Source organism: Phragmites australis, chromosome 2 (genome assembly GCF_958298935.1).
Source record: "Phragmites australis chromosome 2, lpPhrAust1.1, whole genome shotgun sequence".
Classification (NCBI taxonomy): domain Eukaryota; kingdom Viridiplantae; phylum Streptophyta; class Magnoliopsida; order Poales; family Poaceae; genus Phragmites; species Phragmites australis.
Genome location: NC_084922.1, coordinates 16,104,204 through 16,125,546, shown reverse-complemented (window position 1 = coordinate 16,125,546; position 21,343 = coordinate 16,104,204). Strand labels below are relative to the sequence as shown.

The 21,343-nt window shown below is 45.8% G+C and overlaps 2 protein-coding genes across 2 annotated transcripts; one reads left to right on the top strand and one right to left on the bottom strand.

The window, feature by feature from the left end:
- Positions 1-452: 452 nt before the first annotated feature.
- On the top strand, positions 453-1,061 carry LOC133903291 (serine/threonine-protein phosphatase PP1-like; the record flags this gene model as incomplete). Its single annotated transcript, XM_062344599.1, has 1 exon — positions 453-1,061. A coding segment is annotated over one exon (609 nt), but the record flags the coding sequence as incomplete, so codon positions are not given.
- A 2,636-nt stretch (positions 1,062-3,697) lies between these two features.
- Positions 3,698-18,843, bottom strand: LOC133901050 (glyoxysomal fatty acid beta-oxidation multifunctional protein MFP-a-like). Its single transcript, XM_062342349.1, has 18 exons — positions 18,562-18,843; positions 16,915-16,986; positions 16,735-16,800; positions 16,592-16,648; positions 16,434-16,501; positions 16,260-16,341; positions 16,087-16,142; positions 15,662-15,964; positions 15,471-15,557; positions 15,230-15,404; positions 15,023-15,143; positions 14,765-14,929; positions 14,440-14,694; positions 14,176-14,297; positions 13,944-14,065; positions 13,239-13,387; positions 12,991-13,129; positions 3,698-3,971 (listed from the first exon to the last, which is right to left on the bottom strand). The coding sequence occupies exons 1-18, from the start codon at positions 18,665-18,667 to the stop codon at positions 3,936-3,938; spliced, it is 2,181 nt and encodes a 726-aa protein (XP_062198333.1). The 5' UTR covers positions 18,668-18,843; the 3' UTR covers positions 3,698-3,935.
- Between the last annotated feature and the right edge of the window lie 2,500 nt (positions 18,844-21,343).

The following is a 21,343-nucleotide window of genomic DNA, read 5'->3' as shown; positions in this document are numbered from 1 at the left end:
TTTTTGTTACAGAACGATCTTTGCTTTTCTGGTGATGCTAAGATCGTTTGCTCTTTGATTTCACATGGGAAGTGGTCTTATCGAAAAGTGAATAACCGTTCTTGGAATGCCATAGCTTCTGAAGGAATGCTTCTTTCACATAGTACCTCGGCCATGTTTAGCAAATAGATATTATGCTAAGAACCTATCAATGTTATCCTGAACTTTAGTTCTGCTGTCTTCCACAACACCTGCATTAAAATCCTTTGAAAAGTGTTATCTTGTTGAGGTAACCAGGAATTCTATATGCATACGTATGGTTGAATTCTTTATTATATTTCTTGGGCATCTATTTATGCTTTTATTATCCTCTGTTAATGTCTGCGTATCTAGAGATATCACCCATGATCATATTTTAGTCTTTTCTTATGTTTCAGAATATTTCCTTAAATAACGAACTTGCAATTTGATGTACAGGTGATCTCCATGGTCAGTTTGTTGATCTTCTGAGGCTATTTGATTTCGGTGGTTATCCTCCAATTTCGACCTATCTTTTCCTTGGAGACTATGTGGATAGAGGCAAACAAAGCTTAGAAACAATATGTCTGCTTCTGGCATACAAATTGAAGTACCCTGATAAGATTTTCCTGTTAAGGGGAAACCATGAAGTTGCAAAAATTAACAGAGTCTACGGTTTCTACGATGAATGTAAAAGGAGATTCAATGTTCGGTTGTGGAAGATATTCTGTGATTGCTTCAACTGCTTGCCTATGACAGCCCTTACTGATGACAAAGGGCTGTGCATGCATGGTGGCATCTCACCTGAGTTGAATAACTTGGATCAAATAAAGGATATTGAGAGGCCTACAGAAATTCCTGACTATGGTCTTCTGTGTGATTTGCTTTGGTCTGATCCTAGTTCTGATACACTAGGATCAGGGGAGAGTGATCGTGGTGTTTCTTGCACATTTGGAGCAGATAAGCTTGTCGAGTTTTTGGAGAAGAATGATCTTGACCATGTATGCCGAACTCATCAGGTAAGCAGAAGTAATTTAACCGTTATTTTATTTTCTTTCTACTGAGATTCATATGACAACCGTAGCATGAATGTCCCTACTCCCTAGGTGGTAGAAGATGTCTACGAGTTCTTTGCGCAAAGAAGATCAGTGACGATCTTTTCAGCTCCTAACTACTGTGGGGAATTTGATAACGTGGGTGCTCTATTGAGCATAGATGAAGGTTTAATGTGTTCGTTTCAGATCTTAAAGCCAAATGAAACAGGTGCACCCCATTCAAGGAAACCATTTCCAAACAAGGTAACTATCAAGCTTCAAATGATTTCATCATAGACAACACATTAGGAAACTAGGAAATCGATTCTCTTTGAGTTATCGTTATTAAACTAGAATCGTTGAAAATCTTCAAAATCATTTCTCGTGCGCTATAATTTCTTCTTTCTATAAAAGTCTGTTTATCCTGCCTCCAGGTTATAATGTTCTGTATGTCCCTTTTATTGTCTCACTTGTATGGAGATTCGAGCCCACATTTCCTTTGCCACAACGCAATGTTTTGAAACTTGGTAGTGGTTTATTGTCATTGCAGGGCACAGCATGGCAATTTACTGTTCACGTGAATAATTCTTAACAAGCACAGTAAACATCTAACAATTGGCACAAGCACATCTTATAGATGAGATTACTTGAGGCTACCTTGGGGATAATATTATATGTTTAGGGATAATATAATTTTTGCTTCAAATTGCAAGGTTTAGATTACTTGAGTCTAATTGTTTCCTATAAGCAATAATGAATCAAGGAAAGTTTCATAGTCCCTAATGTCCTGCTGTGGTCTTTCCCTTGACCAGCAATTCTAGATATCTACCCAAGTCGTCATCATCCAACCTCCCTCCGAGGGATGTTTAACCTTCCGATGAATCTTAAATGGCATATACACATTAATTCCCATGTTTATTATAGCACTGGACCTAGCATACATGAAATTCATCCCCTTGTAGTTGTCATACCGGAGTGACTCAATATTAATGGTCTGGTCCACATATGACAACCAGGGATTTAAATCTCAACTCCCGCTGATGTTTTGATGTCCAATTTGCATCTTGCACCATCACATCCATTCAGAACTGGCCCTCTTTTTTTCGTTCTGGCTGGTATATCGTTAGATAACTTTTTTAAAAATAGAAGTGATTATCTGATGGTATATCTTTTTCCCTGGGGCCAATATAATCTGCCACCAGTGTGCGATACCTCGACTGTTTAAATTCAAATAGGGTTCTTATAATGCTTCGGCATCCAGTAATAGTCATCTTTTGTTATTTCTTGCATGTTTTCGTTCGTACTTCAATCCTAACTTGGTCTCAACGCACCTTCATTTATTCTATCTGCAAGCTAAATCATATTAAGTTTATTTCGATGCTATCTCTTATACTTGGTTCGCCCTTTTGCTTAACAGACACAGCAAGGAGAGAACGTTTAACTTGTATCCATTTACCTAGTCATGATAATTGTTGTCAGCTCGAAGGGGGTGATCTCGTTATGTCTCGGACCACCAGGGCATGGCATTGGCATTCTACAGCCAATCTCTTACCTTCTTGAGTGTGGAGTGACAGGGCTCTTTGCCACTCGCTGAATATGTGTGGACTCAATTGGCGGTACTCCATTCTTATGTACAGCAGTGTTCCTGACCTTGCCACCGCTGCAATGTCTGGTGGACAGGGCGTTTTGTTGTGGCTGAAATAGTTCTGTTTTAGTTTCTTAGTGGTTTTTCTTTGCCTCTGAGCTTTTGTTTGCCTGTGTATCTTCATTAGGTCATCAGATATATATACTTGGTGCACTTGTGCAACCTTTTTTCTTTGTGTTTACTTCCAGGTTTATGCGTCTTTGTAAGAGATCCGTGCTGGCAAAAAGGAACAATCGAAAAGGTTTTGCTGGCTGAACTGTGGTTCGATTTCTGTCTGCCGGGTCACACGTGTTGAAAAAGAAAAGGTGCGTTGAAAGAAAGAAAAGAAAAAGGCTTACAGTAGCACAACATGTTCCCAAATGTATGTCATTCTTTTCTCTTTTTTATTCGAGAACGTGCATGTCATGTTTTTCATTAAGAGAAGATAAAAATAATTTTACAACGACAAAAAGAATCTAGCACAAGATGGGCTATATTAAAATTATGCCATTCTAAACTTCAAATTTATTCAAATATGTGTTTTTCTGCAATTTTGAGATAATTATTTATCCATTTTCCACCATAAATGCCAATCTTTAGACCATCTCTAGCGGTTACCTTAAATTTTTATCCTCAAAAATACTATTACAGTATCTCCTATCACTATTATAGCATCATTTATTTTTTTATCTCCAGCAGCTACCCCATTTCCTACCTTCTACTCTTCTTTTTCTCTCTGATCCCGCTATCGGCCTCTGTGAACAGTCCCCGACAGTGTTTTCTTCTCCGGATCCACTGTCAGCCTCTGTGAACAGTACTACTACAGTAGTTGTTACAAAGTTACATGTACTGCAGTAACTCCGCGGATTTACAGCCCCATATTCTCTCTCAGTAGTACTGCAGCAACACTGTATCGCACTGTAGCATCTGAGCCGATTCAGCCAGAGATGCTACAGTAACCCAGTAAACCACTGTAGCAGCGAATTTGTAAATTTGAGGGATCTGCTGGAGTTGGCCTTAGACCTAGTTTAGAATGTAGGAATCTTGCATCAATTTTGTATGAATTCCACGAGAAACGTTTTGATTCCTGTAGGCGTAAACATCTCCGCACTCCAAAAGGGTATTCACTGCGTGCGCTTCATTTTCTTCTATCCTAAAACATCTATTCGTGCTGAGCTGAGGTCCAGTCTCAAGCTTAACTGGAGTAGTTATTCCGCTGCTTCACTAGAGTTCATTATTCCGTGTGGTTTCCTCCGTTGACGAGGAAAACTGGTGTTCATCTATAGCCGAGCCTGAACTTTCTTTGCCGGTGCACTCTGCAGATGAAAATTTAGTTCCAATCAGGTGCTATGTTGATGATATTATTGCATTATTGGAAATTGACCCGGAAAGGACAGAATTATGAAGATTAAATAAGAAAATTAAAGTATTTAAATCATGCTAATGAGCTGCTACATTCAGCGTATGACTGTATGAGTGCTAATGAGCTGCAATATTCAGAGTGCTAAATTGTTTTTTTTTTTCTGAAACATGCAGGAGAAGTGCATGTCATTATATTAAGGAAAAGAACCCACAGTTACAAATTAGATTACATGCGTGCCTGTTCACGTATATAAACGACCTCAAAAGCAAAGGAAAACTCAGGCAAACAAGGTAGACAACCCTTTTGCCCCCGCCCTCGCCCACAGCCTGGCCTCATGAAGGACCTCTCGAAACAGCTTTGGCATTTGTGCACGCTCACCGTCGAAGACACCTCGGTTTCGTTGATTCCAAATGCACCAAACCACTAGAACCACCAAAGTGTTGAAACCCTTGCGCATGTCCTTCAGGACACGCCGCAGAGATCTCCACCAAGATTGAAATCCATTTGCCACCGCATCCGGTGCAAGGCTCTGCAGCCCCAACCGTTGAAAGACCAGAAACCAGAGCTCTCTAGCAAAAACACATTTGACAAGTAAGTGGTCAATAGTTTCTTCCTCTTGATCACAAAGCACACAAGCCGACGGATGTTGTAGCCCCCGACGTGCTAGACGATCTGCTGTCCAACATTTATAAAGGGAGGCCAACCAAATGAAGATCTTAACTCACAACGGAGCCCAGGAGCGCCAAATTCGTTTGCAAGGCCCAAAAGCGACCGCTCCTGTGAAGAACCTTCGGTAAGCAGATGAAGTTGAAAACTTGCCCGACGCCGACAGTGTCCAGAAATGACAGTCCTGATGGTTGTCATGAAGGAGCACACCCTGAACCTCGTCCCAGAGCCGCAGGTACTCGAGCAACGCCTGTTCTGAAAGGTTGCCGCGAATGTCCTGGACCCAGGCCTGGTCTTGCAAGGCGTCCCGAACCAACCGCCTATTGATGATTCTCTTCGGCACGCACTGCATTAGAACTGGCGCCAGGTCTCCAATGGCGCAACCATTTAGCCATTTATCTACCAGAACAAAGTGTTCCTGCCGTCCCCGATCACGGTAGTCACTGAGATAGAGAAAATGGCGCGAACAGTTGGATGCACCTGGATGCCGAGCGTTGCCCATGGCCGGAGCGGCTGCGTTTTCTGCAGCCAGAGGCACTTCATCCGTAGAGACCAGCCCAGCAGAATAAGGTTCTGAAACCCAAGTTCGCCCAACTCTCTCGGCCGGCAAACCCTTTGCCAAGCAACCTTGCAGTGTCCTCCTTGCACATCATGCCATCCTTTCCATAGGAAAGCTCGACGCCACTTGTCTATGGCATTGATCACCCATTTGGGAACATCAAGAGCTAGCAAAGTATAGATCTGAATCGCTGTGAGTACCGCATTAACTTGGACAGACCGACCAGCGGTATTTAGAAGTGCCGCTTTCCAACCCAACAGATTCCCATCAATTTTGTCGACAATTGGCTGGAGTTCCGTCTTGGTCAATCTATTGATGGATAGTGGAAGCCCCAAGTAAGTGCACAGGAAAGTAGCAATCCTGCACGGGAGCACAGACCGGGCGGTCTCTAGATCATTCTCGGAGCATTGAATCGGTATAATTGAACTCTTGTGCAAATTTGTCTGAAGGCCGGAAGCTCCACCAAAGCACTGTAAGATGCGGTTGGAGGTCTGAAGTTCTTGTGCTGATGGTTGGATGAAGAGAACAACATCGTCAGCATACATAGACAGCCGATGCCCAATTGGCCGAGACGCCAGGGGTTGGAGGAGTCCCACTTCAACAGCCTCGGAGAACATGGCATTGAGTATATCCATCACTAAGATAAACATCATTGGAGATAGAGGGTCCCCCTGATGAAGGCCTCTCCGGTGTACGATCAATTCTCCAGGGAAGCCGTTAAGGAGGACACGGGTGGATGAGGAGACCAATAGGCTACACAATATACGTCTCCACCGATGGCCAAACCCCAGATGCACAAGAACTTCGAGTAAGAACGGCCACGAAACGGAGTCAAATGCCTTGTTGATGTCAATCTTGAGGAGGATCCGCAGTTGTTTTTTATTGTGAAGAAACTTGGCCAATTGTTGAATTAGGATGAAGTTGTCATGGATAGTTCTTTCTCTGATGAAGGCACTTTGGTTAATGGAAACCATGGCCGGCAACCTTCGCGCAAGGCGGTTCGCCATGATCTTGGTGAGAAGTTTCGCGAAGCTATGGACCAGACTTATAGGACGGAAGTCCTTCACCTGTTCAGCATCCGGTACCTTCGGGATCAAAACCATTAGCCGAATTGAGCAGGTTCAAATTCCTACCATGCCCGTCATAAACTGCCCGCAAAGCCTCCATAACATCGTCTCTGATTATCGACCAGCACTCCTTGTAGAAACGACATGTATAACCGTCCGGGCCCGGCGCTTTGTCGGATGGCAAAAGTTTGATTGTATTCCAAACCTCCCACTCTGTGAACGGCAACTCAAGACCGTCGAGACCGGCCCCAGCCGAAAGGAGCGAGGGTAAATTCAGAGTGCAGGTGCGCTGATGCGGAGTGCCAATAAGGTTCTGAAAAAAAAATCCCAAACCGCACTCTGCATTTCCTCCTGTGTGGTCAGAATCTGGTCATCCACTTTCAGCTTGGTAACTAGATTGGTCAGAATCTGGTCATCCACTTTCAGCTTGGTAACTAGATTCTTCCGTCTGCGGTATCTTGCATGCGCATGAAAGAAAGACGTATTTGCGTCCCCTTCTTGAAGCCAAGTCAGACGTGATTTCGAACGGGCAATGGTTCGCTGCAGCGAGGCCAGCACGAGGCAGTGAAACTTCAATTGCCGGCGCAACCAAGCTTCGCCATCTGAAAGAACTCTCAAATCCTGGGCGATCTCGAGCTTGTGCAACAGCTCCCACGCCAGCGACATCTGGAAGGAAATATCTCCGATCGTGCGCTGACTCCATGATTGCAACACCCGGCTAAGCATGCAAAACTTAGAGTCCAGCCTCCTAAAAGGGTAGTTGCTTTGTACCGGCGCCGCCCAAGCCGAGGCCACCACCTCCTGGAAGCCTGATAGCTTGGGCCAATAGCTCTGAAAATGGAATCGCGATTTGCCCGCAAGGTTGACCTTGAGGCTTAACAACAGAGGGCAATGATCAGAGATAGCCGATGCCGTGCTTTGAAGAAGGCAGCCCGAGAAGAGTTGCTCCCAGTCCACCGTGCACAGCACCCGGTCAAGATGGACCAGGGTTGGTGCCGAGCGCTCATTCGACCACGTGAAATGGCGACCCAGAAGCTCGATCTTGTGCAGCTCAAGTTCATCCAAAAGACGGTGGAATCGTCCCATCATAGCGCGGTCTACGCTTGCATTATTCTTGTCGCACGACCTGTAAATCATGTTGAAGTCACCCATAATCGCCCAGGGACCTAAGCAAGCGGCACGGATGTCACGCAACTCCTGCAGGAACAATAGCTTATCCGCATCGATCTGGGGCCCATAGACACATGTAAGCCACCTGTGACTGTTATCCTCCCCCAAGAATTGGACGGACACATAATAGGAGTCTACACGGGAAGAAGTTGCAGAGCAAGCACATTGTCTCCAAGCGACTAGAATATCGCCCCTGGTCCCGAGGGCCGGCAGCTCTGCAAATTGATCAAATTCCGGTCCCAAAGCCTGAAGGAGTAGAGATCTGGATACTAGAGCGACCTTTGTCTCTTGCAAACACACGATGTCGGGCCTCACTGCGGACACCAATTCACGCAGAGCATCACGGCGCGCCCGCTGGTTTAGGCCCCAGATATTCCACATGAGTATATGTCGGTGTATCAGGAACCGGGGATCCCTGAGTCCCGAGGCTAGGCCAGCCGTCCGCCACGTGTCACCATCCTGCGAGGTCCCTCCTGCGGGATGAGGAAAATCTAAGTTTCGGAAGAAGGTGCTCGGGGCCACATCCTCTGGTCCCCGAGCACCCCATTTCCCCGATGACCCGCAGAGTCCAAGTGCCGGGAAGAAGGTGCTCGGGGAGGTGCCCGGTCGCCCCCAAGCACCCTAGTCCCCCGATGATCAGAAGAGCTAAGTTCCGGGAGAGAGCGCTCGGGGGGCTGCGTGCGGCAGCCCACGAGCGCTCGGTTCCCCGAGGGTCAGTGCAAAAATGCTCGGGAGAGAGTGCCCGGGGTTGCACGTGGCAGCCCCCGAGCACTTGGTTCCCCGAAGGTTCGAGCAAAAGCGCTCGGGAGAGTGCCCGAGGTTGCACGTGGCAGCCCCCGAGCACTTGGTTCCCCGAAGGGTCAGCGCAAGAGTGCTCGGGAGAGAGCGCTCGGGGTGGCACGTGGCAGCCCCCGAGCACTCGGTTCCCCGAAGGTTCGCGCGAGAGTGCCCGGGAGAGAGTGCTCGGGGAGGTGAACAGTACCCCCGAGCACTCGGTGCCCCGACGACCCAGAAGGGCCCCCGAGGGGCCCGCCGACGAGGTGTTAACCAGTCAGAGGTCCGAGGCCGCATTTAATGAGCGTGAGCGGCCTGACATCCTGACATCCCCAACTGCTCCTGCCGCAGTGTCAGTCCCTGCCATGATTTGGCAGAGGCGTGGGGCCATTAATTGCACGGGTCCCGTCCCGTAATTGCACGGGTCCCGTCCCGTATCATCCGGTGTATCTCGGGATAACGTTGCCAGGATCAAGGCGTTCCGCCTGCCACCCTGCCGTGGCAGAGGAACAAGACAGGGTGGGCGCGCCGAGTGCCTCTGAGGCTGCTCGGTGGGCCCTCTCAACGGCGCCCGACGCCAGGGCGTCCACAGTGACGAGTGACCGGACGCGCACCGCGTTTTTCCACCGTCCCTGTCACTTCGCCCAGAGGAAATGATGACGCCTTTCTCAGTCGTGGCGTCTGGGAACTTGTGCCCCTTCTTTCCCGTTCGGGGTATGTCGTGGCCGACGAGTGCATAAAAGGATGGGCATACAGAAAGAGGAGGGGAGGGAAAAAATCAGACAACATCGGAAAAAGATCGACTCAAAGCATCGGAGGAGAGAACAAGCCCAAGCAATCGACCGTGCCACACTTAGACGGAGAACACTGCAAGCAAGCCTGAGCAGAGCTAGAACAAGGAGCCTCAAGCTCTTAGTTAGACAATATATTCTTGTAACCAGACATATTCCTGAAGGGATCCCCTAGGGAAAGTTATTGCATCCATACAGGAATAGGGTATTACGCCCCCGTGCGGCCCGAACCTGTCTAAACTCCGGTGCATTTACTTCCCTTTGCACTAGGTCGATCATCCCCCACCATCGGCCGTTGCATTTATTTCCACTTCCATTTATTTCTCCGACAAACTTATTCAGGATCATCCCCCCGGCCGAATCTCTAAAAAGGGGTCTCTCGGGATCCCTGCGACAGGAGTTCACCCTCCGACAGTATAGCTTTAACATCCATAGATAAGAAAATAACAAACGACCAAAATGTCCAGCACGTCCCAGAAGGAAGTGTCAACAAGCAGTGGCAATGAAGTCCACCATCTTTACTTCACCGTGCTCAGGCACCGACCAGCCAAACAACACCGCCAGCACCACAAGGTGAGCACGAGATAAAGGAGCACCGAACAAGGCGGTATAAGCATCCAGCGCAGCTTGATCAACCCCTTCACCCTCAGAGATGATGCCAAGCTTTTTCATTAGCACTAGTTGAGCTCGGCGTACCGCGTTGTCCTGTGAAGTGCGACCCTTGCTAGCCAATCGGCAGCTTCGACGCTTTGGGGGCAACACAGCAGTTGTGGAAGGCCTGCACATTGGGCGCGACGGTGTGTCTAGCAGCGATACAGATTGGACCTCCACCCTCGAAAAGAACTCCTCCTCCATCAAATTCAGATGTGGCACCGGCGAGGGCGCAGGGGGCACCACCGAAGGAACTCGCCTGCTGTAAACGATCGCACAGACTTTAGGTAGATACTCACGGGGCGCCCAGTGCAAGGAAGGCTCCAGCGGTAGGGCTCCCGCGTCCTCAACAGTGGCGGGAACATCAGGTACATATGAAAGAGCATGAAGCGAACGTTCGGAGCGTGGTAAGGCGGGAGATATGTCATGGTCAGACTCGGTAGGGAACTCCAGCAGGGCCTTCATGGACCCTGTCCCAGGCAACGACGGAGATGGATCAAACCCCGGGTTTATGGCAACCGCAAGCAAAAAATCGAATCTCGGTAGAGCGACCTTGGACTGCGGAACGGGTGGCAAAACCATGCGATCTACCAAATGGGGCCTAGGGGGCCGACTAAAAGCTTCCACGACCATAGGGTCCCATCTCACGGGCCACGCCTCCCCCTGGGGCGCAAAGCCAACGAATTCCTCCCCTAGGGCGACGTGTCGATTGATGAACGAGCTTGTGTCAAATTCTAGCAGCATGGGGTCGAAGGAAACCTGCTGAGGCTCCGCATGATGCACAGGAATAGGGCAGAAGTTGTCCTTGTCGAGTGATGTCCGTGACTCTGCCAGCCTATCGCGCTTTTCCCCTTTTTCAGCCAGAGACAGAGGGGCAGCCTAACGCATGTCCGGGCCCACCGAATTTAAATGACCAAACCTGATCGGTTTCACCATGGTTCCGGCGAGCCACCACACCGGATTTTTGCCGGCGGACCGCACGGCAAGGGTGGCGACATGCGAAGCCCCAGGAGCACCGGCCTCACCATCGCGAGCATCCACAGCACCACCTCCACCACCGCCAGACGGCCCATCGAATTTGGTGCATTTTGGCCACGGCTTAGACCTGCCTCGTGGCTCGCCACCGATGAAATCGTCGTCACTGTCGAAGGCGTCCGACGGAGTGCCGTCCGAGGAGGAGGATGACAGTTGACGACGCCAATCTTGAACCTCACGGATATGAACCATGACTTTGTACCGGAGACAAGGTTGTCTGGACTGAAGCATCTCCTCAGGGCGCAAGAAGAGATCTTGCTCGACGTAAGGCTCGTCCGGCTCCGGCACCAGCAAGTCCACCTCGACCGGGACGAGCCTTGGGTCAACGCACCACACGACCACCCGAAAGCAACTCAGATCCTCCTTCGCGACCGTCTCCGGCGTCGGAATCAGGGAGGTGCACGCCACCCCCAGGATTCGCTCCGCGGTTGAGAGCATCCAAGCATGAGCAGGGATCCCGCTAAGGCCGACCAAAACGCGGAAGAGCATCGCATCCACGCTTGCCATGGACTGCCGGAGCCACGGCCGAAACCTGACTTGAAAAGGCATGCCCGTCGGGAACGGGGCATGAAGCACAAGATCCCAAGCCGACCAGTCATTGAAAACGACAAGGAAGTCTTCCAAGCAGCCCCGGTGAATCGAGAAAACGCCGACGGCGATCCCATATACCTCCGATAAGAGCCACTGAATTTGCTCCACCGAGACCTCCGGTCTGGTTCCGACAACCTGCGCCGCCAGGGCAAGTGCCAGCCTAGCTTCCTTCGAAGCCAGCTCCTCAGAGCGGGGGACCGCACAGATCACCCGTTGTGGACGACTTTCCGGGGCCCCAAAAGCTGACGAGGTTGGAGAAGGCGCACAGATGGGAGGTGGCAAGAAGTACCTTCCTGTTGATTAAGACCGAGCTGATGGAGTGATCGACGGCGCCGGCAACGCTGCCGGAGAGGCAGCAGGCGACAGAAGAGCGACCTGAAACCCAAGCGTTAAGGCCGGGGTAGGGATAGGGCCGCTTGCGCGCACAGGGCATGCAGCCCGGTGAGGGTGCACAGGCAGAGGAGGCCTAGGGGACCGAGGGCGCCTGCAATGCCTCACCTGGTGTCCTGTCTCCTTACATCGCAAGCAGTGCAACGGGTTACAGCACGCTGCAGCTACATGGTCGAAGGCAAGACAATTGAAACAACGGCCCACCAGGTTCGCCGGCACCGGCCGGGACGAAGGAGGCAGAGGACGCGACCCCTGCACTCGCCTTCGACGCTTGCCAACCACCAGTTGCCAGCCATCAGCATCCGGAGGAGGACGACGCCGCCCAAGCTCCCCATGCACGGCAGAGCGACCAGACTCCAACCGACGGTTTACGAGGATCCGCAGCCTATCACGCAGCGGAGGACGGGGTGGCGATGCCACATGACCACGGCCAGGCGTCCCTCTGGAGCGACAGCGACCTTGTTAGAGGACTCACCGAGGATGCGAGGTTGGCATGTGGACGAGGGCCTGACAGAGGCGACCAACGAGCCAGAGGAGGGGCTGAAGATGAGCCATTCTGGCAGGTCCGCGCCGGCGCTGGAAGGTCCAACGAAGCATGGCTAGAACGGGGTGGCGTGGGGACTTAGGGGGGACGACCTTGCCGGAGAAGCCGGCCATTGTGGGGACATCTTCCAAGTTCCTCAATGAACCCGTTCCAGTTTTAATTGTTTTTTTTTAAATGTACATCTTAAAGCTATAAAGGCCAAGGTACTAAATAGCATTGTTAGCGGCCGCAATTGCGCACGCATTAGTGGTAGCAGGGTATAAGCGCTACCAATACGAGGTAGCAGTCAAAAATAGTGGATTGGAACTTAGTGGCCATTATAGCACTTCTCAAGCCACTATAGCACTTGTAAGACTGCTTTAGCAGCCGCTATTTCGTTATAGTAGCAGTTCATTCCTAGTGCATTATTTCTTTAAAATTTAAAATTTAAAAATTTAAACTTTTGTTGTCTTATTATCTTGTTGTATGTATGAGTTACGCTTCTAAACTCTATGTTTTAATTGATTATTCTATTTTGCATGTTTTTATGATTGGAAAATGTCATAATATATACACTATTACACAAAATTTAGGTGTTTTCCAAAATATAGCTATTGGAACTTAGCACCCATTGTCTGCTATCCGCTACCCTGATGCCAATCCGCTAAGATCCCGCCATCCGCTATTTATTAGCTTGATCAAGACTACAAATAGGTATAGGAGAATGGCATCTGAAAAGATAATGGCTCGCTCACCAGAGGAATCCCTATTGCAGCTCTTTCAGCAAGGTAAGAGCAAGGCTTGAAGAAGCCGCCATACTGCTTTGTCCACTCCTCCAACTTGTCATGGATGTACTTTGCACCGATGGAATCTGCCCAGAACATGACACCTCCCCTGGTTGTAGCAACGAATAGAGTGTGAGCGGTTATTCAGTTATAAGATGCAAATGGACCGGAGTTTCAGAAACAAAAGGCAAATTGGACTGGAGTTAGCAAAAACAGACCTGTAAGGTGGGAATCCCATGCCGAAGATTGAAGCAATGTCGAGGTCAGATGCCTTGACTGCGATACCCTCATCAAGGACGCGGCAGGCTTCATTTATCACCGGGAAAAACACCATCTCAACTATGTCTTTCTCGCTTAGCTTCATCAACTGGCACGATAGCACCAAACTTTTTAGCATTAGAAGCAATCTAATGAGTTTCAGAAACCATAAAACATTTAATGTATCAAGCGCTGTATCTGAATTGCTCTAATATTTCATGTCATGGCTACATAAGAATCTAGTCCATTCAATCTGGACATTTTACCATCCTAACCATCATATTTTACTTAAGAAAAGTGACTTCAACACTATGTTAGCTCATCTAATTCAGATAGTTCTAATACTTAGTTGAAACCACAGTTCCCTTAAAAATCTTGTTTTATTTCTGAACCACAATTCACATTTCAAACATAAAAGGCTACATATTAGTAACACCATATCTTGAGGTGCTGTACTGTTATCAGCACCAATGAAATTGTATACTGATGCCATCATTTCAACTGGTACGAGCCTAGGAACTGACTAAAAAAATGTATGAAGCCCCAACCACAAAGTCATTCTATTACTACGCATTATCTAATACATGTACTTTTATGGAAAAACTGCAGAATTTATCTAGGAATAACAAAAGATAGTAGATAATCATAAGATGATGAAACCAAACCTTAGGATCCGGTGTGACTCCTGCCATGCTCCTAGATTGTTCAATATACTTCATAATTTCAGGATCAGGAGTGGCCTTCCTCTTGTCCTCATATTTGTAAAACCCCTTTCGAGTGGCTTCACCTGAGTTAATGATTGATAGGTTGAGGTAAAGCATTTCAGAATCAATAAAGATACGAGCTGCAAATAAAACAAGCAGATGTGAAATAAGAGTGCTGTTTGATTATTTTTACCTGCCCTTTTGTCCTCCAACATTAGAGGAATCAGCATTGACTTGTAGACCCTCTCCGGGAAGTTTTCAAGGTATTGCATACCAGTAGCCACGGCAACACCAAAACCAACCAAATCTGCCAGCCTAGATACAAGTAACAGAAATAGAGCAACAGGTTTGAGTCCATTTGAAGTTGCTCAGCAAAACACAACCTCATTGAAAACATTGACAAGTTTGTAGAAATTTATAGATTGCAAGACAATGATAGAAAATTCTTTTATCTGACCTGAATGGACCCATGGGCATTCCAAATTTGGTACATGCACGATCAATCTTATAAACATCCATACCATGATCAACAAACAAGAGCGCCGATTGAGTGTAAGGAAAGAACATCCTGTTAACCGCAAAGCCAGTACAGTTCCCAACCACTATTGGTGTCTTCTTAATCTTCTTCCCAACATCCAGCAAGTCAACAACAACTTGTGGTGAGGTGTGCTGGGTACGGACTATTTCCAGAAGTGGCATTATATGTGCAGGACTACATAATACAATAAGTCAATGGAGGCTCCTGCAAATAAATAATCATGCATCAATGTATGCTGCATTACCTAAAGAAGTGTGCCCCGACGATACGATCTTGAGACATTGTTTTCTCTCCAACTAGATTAAGATCAATTGTAGATGTGTTAGTAGCAAGGACGCAATGGGAAGGACAGTACTTCTCCAAGTCAGCAAATATTTGCTGCTTCAATTTCACATTCTCAATAACCGCCAGCCATTATGATAAGCAAATGAATAAGGATTACTAGGCTGACTGAAATAAGCAAGTAAAGTTTGGTGCATGAATAAGGGGTATAAGTCTAACCTCGATGACTAGGTCCACATCTTTGAAACGCTCATAATCAAGGACACCTGTGACAAGAGACATAGCCTTCTCATATCTCTCCTCGGTCATTTTACCTTTTCTCACGCGACTCTGCAAATTGGCTGGTGAAACAAAATAGTAAGGCAGTTTATCAGACAATTCTCCAAACAGTAGGCAGGATGAAAGATGATGCTAAACAATGTTATACCATTGATCCTGTCAATTCCAGCACTTAAGAACTTCTCATTTACTTCCTTAAGTATCACAGGATAGTTACTTAATATCATCGCAGTTGCAATTCCAGAACCCATAAGTCCACCACCTAATATGGCGACTTTAGTTATTTTCCTTGGCATCAACCCCAAGTCTGTCGCACCAGGAATCTGTTGCATGTAAGAAAGGATTAAGACATTGTATGAATCAAATTAACACTAAACAGTTTCTCATACCTTTGACGTTGCCCGCTGAGAAAAGAACACATGAACTAAGCTTTTACAAGTATCCGAGAAAAGCAGGTCCTGGAAAGCATTTGCTTCCTGCATTTTCATTAAGCAAGTGTATCCAGAATTTTGTAAACACTGTGTCCATAAATAAAAATAAATAAAAAAGAAGCAGGAAGAACATAAGAAATATCAAGTACCTTCCAGAGCCCAGCTCGAGGTCCTGCAACTATACCTTCTTCAATGACATCAATACAAACAAGTGGGTGATGAAGATTAGCTGCCTGCTTTTGAGCTTGAGCTCTTGCAAACTTCAGAATTTCCCTAGCCTCACCAAGAGCTTCTAGCTTGTCAGTCTTGTAAAGGCTTTTGATCCAGGGCCTTTTAAGTTCACATATATCCAAAGCCCATTGACGAGCAGTATTCACCAAATCATTAGGAGAAACTAAGGCATCCACCAGACCCAGTTGATGTGCCTCGCCACCCTTGATTGGCTTAGATAGCTGGGAAAGTCATATTTTAAAAACAATTAATTGATGTAGGTGGAATAGTGTAAACAAAGATCATCACAGGAAAAAGTAGTGCTTAGGCTCAAGAAGCAAAAGAAAAATGTCACAGTGCTCACCAACATCATTTCCAAAGATTTAGTCAGTCCAACCAGACGGGGGAGTCTCTGTGTCCCTAAAAGTTAAGAAACAAGAAAAACATATGGCTGAAAGGATCCTCAGTAATGAATCACTTGATACCTAGGACATAAAAAAGTTCTAACATAAATAGAAGAGAGAAACATAACATTACCTCCAAATCCAGGAATAATTCCAAGTTGAAGTTCTGGAAGACCTAATTGAGCTGTAGGAGTCGAAATGCGTGCATGGCATGCCTAATTGAATAGGTAGAACCTTGAATTAATGTTAATCACCTCTGAAATAGTCAAATTTAAATGACAGTGACAAAGATAAAGCAAGAAAGTACCATGGCAACTTCTAATCCCCCGCCAAGAGCAAGACCATCAATTGCTGACACTGATGGCTTTGTCGCAGCTATTTAGGACAATACATAGGAAAAACAATTAATACAATTCTTCAATGGGAATATAATAGAGAATTGAGAAGGGTGAGCGAATCAAATACCTTCAACGGTATCTGTGAGAATATCTATTGCTATGTAACCAACCTTTGGTTGCACCACTGTGAAAAAATAATAAAACAGATAAGATAGTGATGAGAACTGTAGAGTGAATGATGCAGTAATTGAGATGAAAGGTATAACATACTTTGGCCACCCTGAACACCACCAAAGGAACTAATATCAAATCCTCCAGAAAACTTCCCTCCTTTCCCTATCATAGGTTATAAAAGAAATGTTGTCATCAAGGGGATGGGAGGTTCTGTGTTTGAGCCTTTGGCTCAAACAATGGCATACGTATTGCTTAAAAGAATGAACTGCTCTGTACCTGTAACAACAATGGCTTTGACATCGCCTCTCCGAAGAGCTTCTTCATAGTTTTCCTTTAAGCTATGCAAGACTGAAAGAAAAAAATGAAATAGAGAAAAAACGAAAGAAAAGAAAGTTATCAGCTATCTAAAAAAGCACATTATTAGATTAGTACATTGAATCTAGTGATTTGAGCTGCATTCTGAATGGCTGGTCTACAAATGCATTTGACAATTTGAGGATTGTCCTACATATATATACGTCTATGAGAAAACAGCTATAGTAATATTTGGCAATTGTTTGAATGCATAAATTATCTGGTCATGGAACACACAGTTGAATTACTTCTAAACTTGGAAATGCAATATAATTTTTTTGAAATATTATGCTTTCTTGAGATTACCATATTTTTATTATGTCCGCAATGCTTCATGTGCAGCTAAGACTCCAAAAAATAACTTTTTCAACCCCATGTATTTAACAAGGGGAATGTGTCAGCTGCAAAACAAGGGCATGTTTCTATACGGGGGATTTTATTTGATATTTAATCTAAATCCTAAGAATTCCCAGTGGGATTAAGCAGGCGAAAGCATGCAAACTAAACAAGGTACAACTTAGATCTTCTGCCCCAAGGAGATGCTTTCCTTTTTTAATATTCAAGTTGTGAGATATTAAAATTACATAATATGTCATGTCACTCGTGTGATTATTACAATCAAACTCAAAAGGTACACGCTCAAGCAGTCCATCAATGCTGTAAAGCGAATAATTATATTATCTTATGAAGATCAAATATTGTCTTAGGAAGCTGCCTTTTATGGCCTCAAAGTTATAACTTACGAAATGGGACAGTAAAACATTAACTCCAGTGGAGAATGTATCATACAGGGGAAAACATGGATAAAACAGGACAAAACCAGCGTTGTAAAGACAACTTCAAACGAGCAGCTGCAGGGATAACCTCACCAGGATTTTCACGAACATGGTGACAAAGAGAAATGTAGCAAAACAACCAACTAACCAAGCAGGTTTCCGTGAAAATAATTTGTTTTTCTACCCAACTTTTGCGGTATAGCTTAACTTGATTGAATTTGAAATTGTTTCAGTCACTATTTATTTGTATGAACAAAAAAAACAACTTACAGAATCTGATACTGAACAAAATAATTGCTAGAATATTAATTAAAATAACTCATAAGTGACAAGAAAATAGCTAAAACACCACAGTTCTGCAAAGTTACAGTTAGATCGCACCATAATGCAGTTCTGATTACTGATATAAATATTTCAAAGCGTGTAACTTAAATTAGAGAAAATTATTCAAGTACCAGCCTAAATCCAAAATCTGGAGAGCATAACCCTTTCTACAAAGAAACAATCAAACGGAGAACAATTCTTCAGGCAGTTCCGCATCAGCATGCACCCCCAAATTAAAGCCCCAATCTTGGATCAGACAGATCACGGAAGCAAAGGGAAGTATAGTGACGGCATGAATCCACAGTCCTTAGGCGCCAAATCACTCAAAGGAGACACATTTAAATTCGATAAGGGGGACTGTAAATGCGTAGTAATAGTCCCCCTTAACGAATTCTACCACCGCCAGAACTAAAACCCCAATCTTGCATGAAACGGCCGGCCACTCGATGGGGAGGGAGGAATACCATACCATCGATGGAGAGCGAGTTAACTGGCGGATTGCAGATGGTGATGACGGCGACGCCGTCGGCGCCCACCTCCAGCTCCGTCCTCCCCTTCGCCGCCATCGCCGCCATCGCCGCCGCGATCTCTGCTCCGATGGTTCCAAGGTTTCTTGCTGCTGTTGCTTTCTTGCAGTTAATGGCTCGCTTGGAGTTGGGAGCTGGCAAGCTACTACTAGTATTTATCTCCCATTATTTATGGCGCGTACTGCAGGCGGTTGCCGAGCTGACGCGATATACATCATCTCATCTGCTGCTCTGTTTCTCGAGACATTATGGGACTCTACTGCGCCGACAATTGAGACCTTAATTTAAGAAAAAAAGATTATTGGATTAGGATAACATTGTTCGTCTTGAACTTTTTTTAAAAAACCAGGAAAATATAAAATTTTGTTTTACCTCGAATTCAGCTGATATCGTGCAAAAAATAAAGGCGAGCGAGAGAGGGTCTTGTATGAATCGTGAAGTGTACGGAGCATGGAAACAGGTGAACACAGGAAACTTGTCGGGACGTTACCATCGTCGCAAATGCTTTTTGCGTGACGTCTCAAATTCCCGTTCAATTCCCATCCCTGGGAAAAGAAGTATATCCGCTGCATGTCCGACGAGTCCATGACAGAATTGTAGCTGTAATACGGTTAGAACGGTTCGGATAGTTTTTAGTCGATTTTCAATTTGAAATCAATTAAGATGTTTAAATAACCGATCTTATTGGGTTGATCTGAAGCACGACACTATAGATACGGCATAAGCACGGCTTAGTTTAAACCTAAACGAGCTGGGCCGGCACGGCACGAGGTCTCATGTCGTGCCTGGACCGAGAGCGCGGCACGCCGAACCGGCACGGCCCAGCCAGGATGTTTCGGGCTGACACCGGCACGACCCAGCCTGGGCAAGCACGAACACGGCACGACACGACCCGGGCACGCGGTGGCCTAGGAGGCACGGCTAGCCCGGCATGGTATGCGGCAGCCCAGGCGACACTGTCGGCCCAGCGCGGCGCGCGGCGGCCCAAGCGGCACACAACGGCACGCCCGGGCGACACAGTCGACTCGGCACAGCACGGCCCAGCGGGCATGCCTAGGCCGGCTGTAGCCATTGTGCGTGGGCCTGACACGTGGGGGCCCACTGGGGTACATACGATACGCGGGGGCACATGGGTTTAACAGGTTAAACGGTCCTGGAACGGCCTATTTAACTCATTAAAAAAACACTATTTTTCACCTATAAATAAATGATCATCTTGTCCTTCCATTCCACACCAGAAACACCATTTGCTCTCTTGTTTTCTCCTCTCATTCTTGTCTCAAAGTTCTTGAGAATTAGTGATAATTTGGCAAAATTAGTTTGAATTGTTGCTAAAAATCCGAGCAATTCCAAAATAGTCATCTTGCTGTCTTGACGTTGAAGAAATCTTGGTGATTTTTTTTTCATCATCGCTCATTCTTGTTTTATTATTAGTTTTATTATTTGATTATTTCTAACTCTGAATATTTGCATTTTTCAGTGCCATTCAATATTGATCATGGATGTCGGTGATCATGATCATAATACATCCATCGATCATGATTTTTCTCTCCAAGGACTCACAGGGGATTATGCCCCTTTGATACCAATGTTGCAGGTGATGATAGACCCGACGGTGAACCTCCGGTTGGTTCACATGCAGGTGATGCGCACCTCCATCATCAGGCTCTACAAGTGCACACATATCAGCAAGCACTAGCTCTAAAAGATCAAGGGCAGGTGCTTATGAAGTTTGGCAAGACTTTGAAAAGTCCTACAGAGAGGAAGATAGCGTAAGTTTCAGGTATGCTAGGTGTTATATTTGCAAATATGAATTATCTGTAAAGTCCTTAGGTGAAACGGGACATTTAAAGAGGCACGCCACAACTTGCAAGCGAAAGAGTGGAGCAACCATGAAGCAAACGGTGTTGTAGCACAACCCCGATGGCTCTGTTCGTCATTGGAAGTATGATTCTGCCAATGCTCGAAAAGAGTTATGCCACTTCATTGCAAGAGTGGATCTACCACTCAACATCGTTGAGTCTTCTGCATTTCAAGATTATATTAAGCAAGCTCAGAATCCTAGGTTCACATATGTTTCTAGACAGACAACTAGTAGGGATATGGTAAAAATAATACAACCATGTACATTTTCAGTTGCTTTGACCTCAGACATATGGGTAGGTAGGGCTAGAGAGGATTATCTTAGTGTTGTTGCTCATTTTGTTAATAATGATTGAGAATTAGAAAAGAGAATAATAGGTTTCAGGTTGATTCACAACACGCATATCGCTGAAAATATTGCTGAAAAAATATCTTAAGTAGTTGAAGACTTTGGTCTCACAAATAAAATATTTTCTATCACTTTAAATAATGTCGGTGCAAACTCTAGAGCCGTAGACATTCTTACTCTGTTATTTGGTACATATGCTCAATCTTTCTTGTTACATCAACGATGTGCTTGTCATATTATAAATCTTATAGTAAAATCCAGTTTGAAGAGGTCGTCGCAATACTTAGACGATTTTTGTACTGCAATATCTTTTATAAACTTCTCTAACCAAAGAATTGCAACATATAAGCAATAGGTGTGCGTCCACGTAAGTTTGCTGTGGACATACCGGTAAGATGGAACTCTACTTTCTTGATGCTTAAAAATATTATACCATATAAGAGCACATTTGATGTATTTATTCATACACACTGTCATGGGGGTCAAACTTTATTGGCAGAAGCGCATTGGTA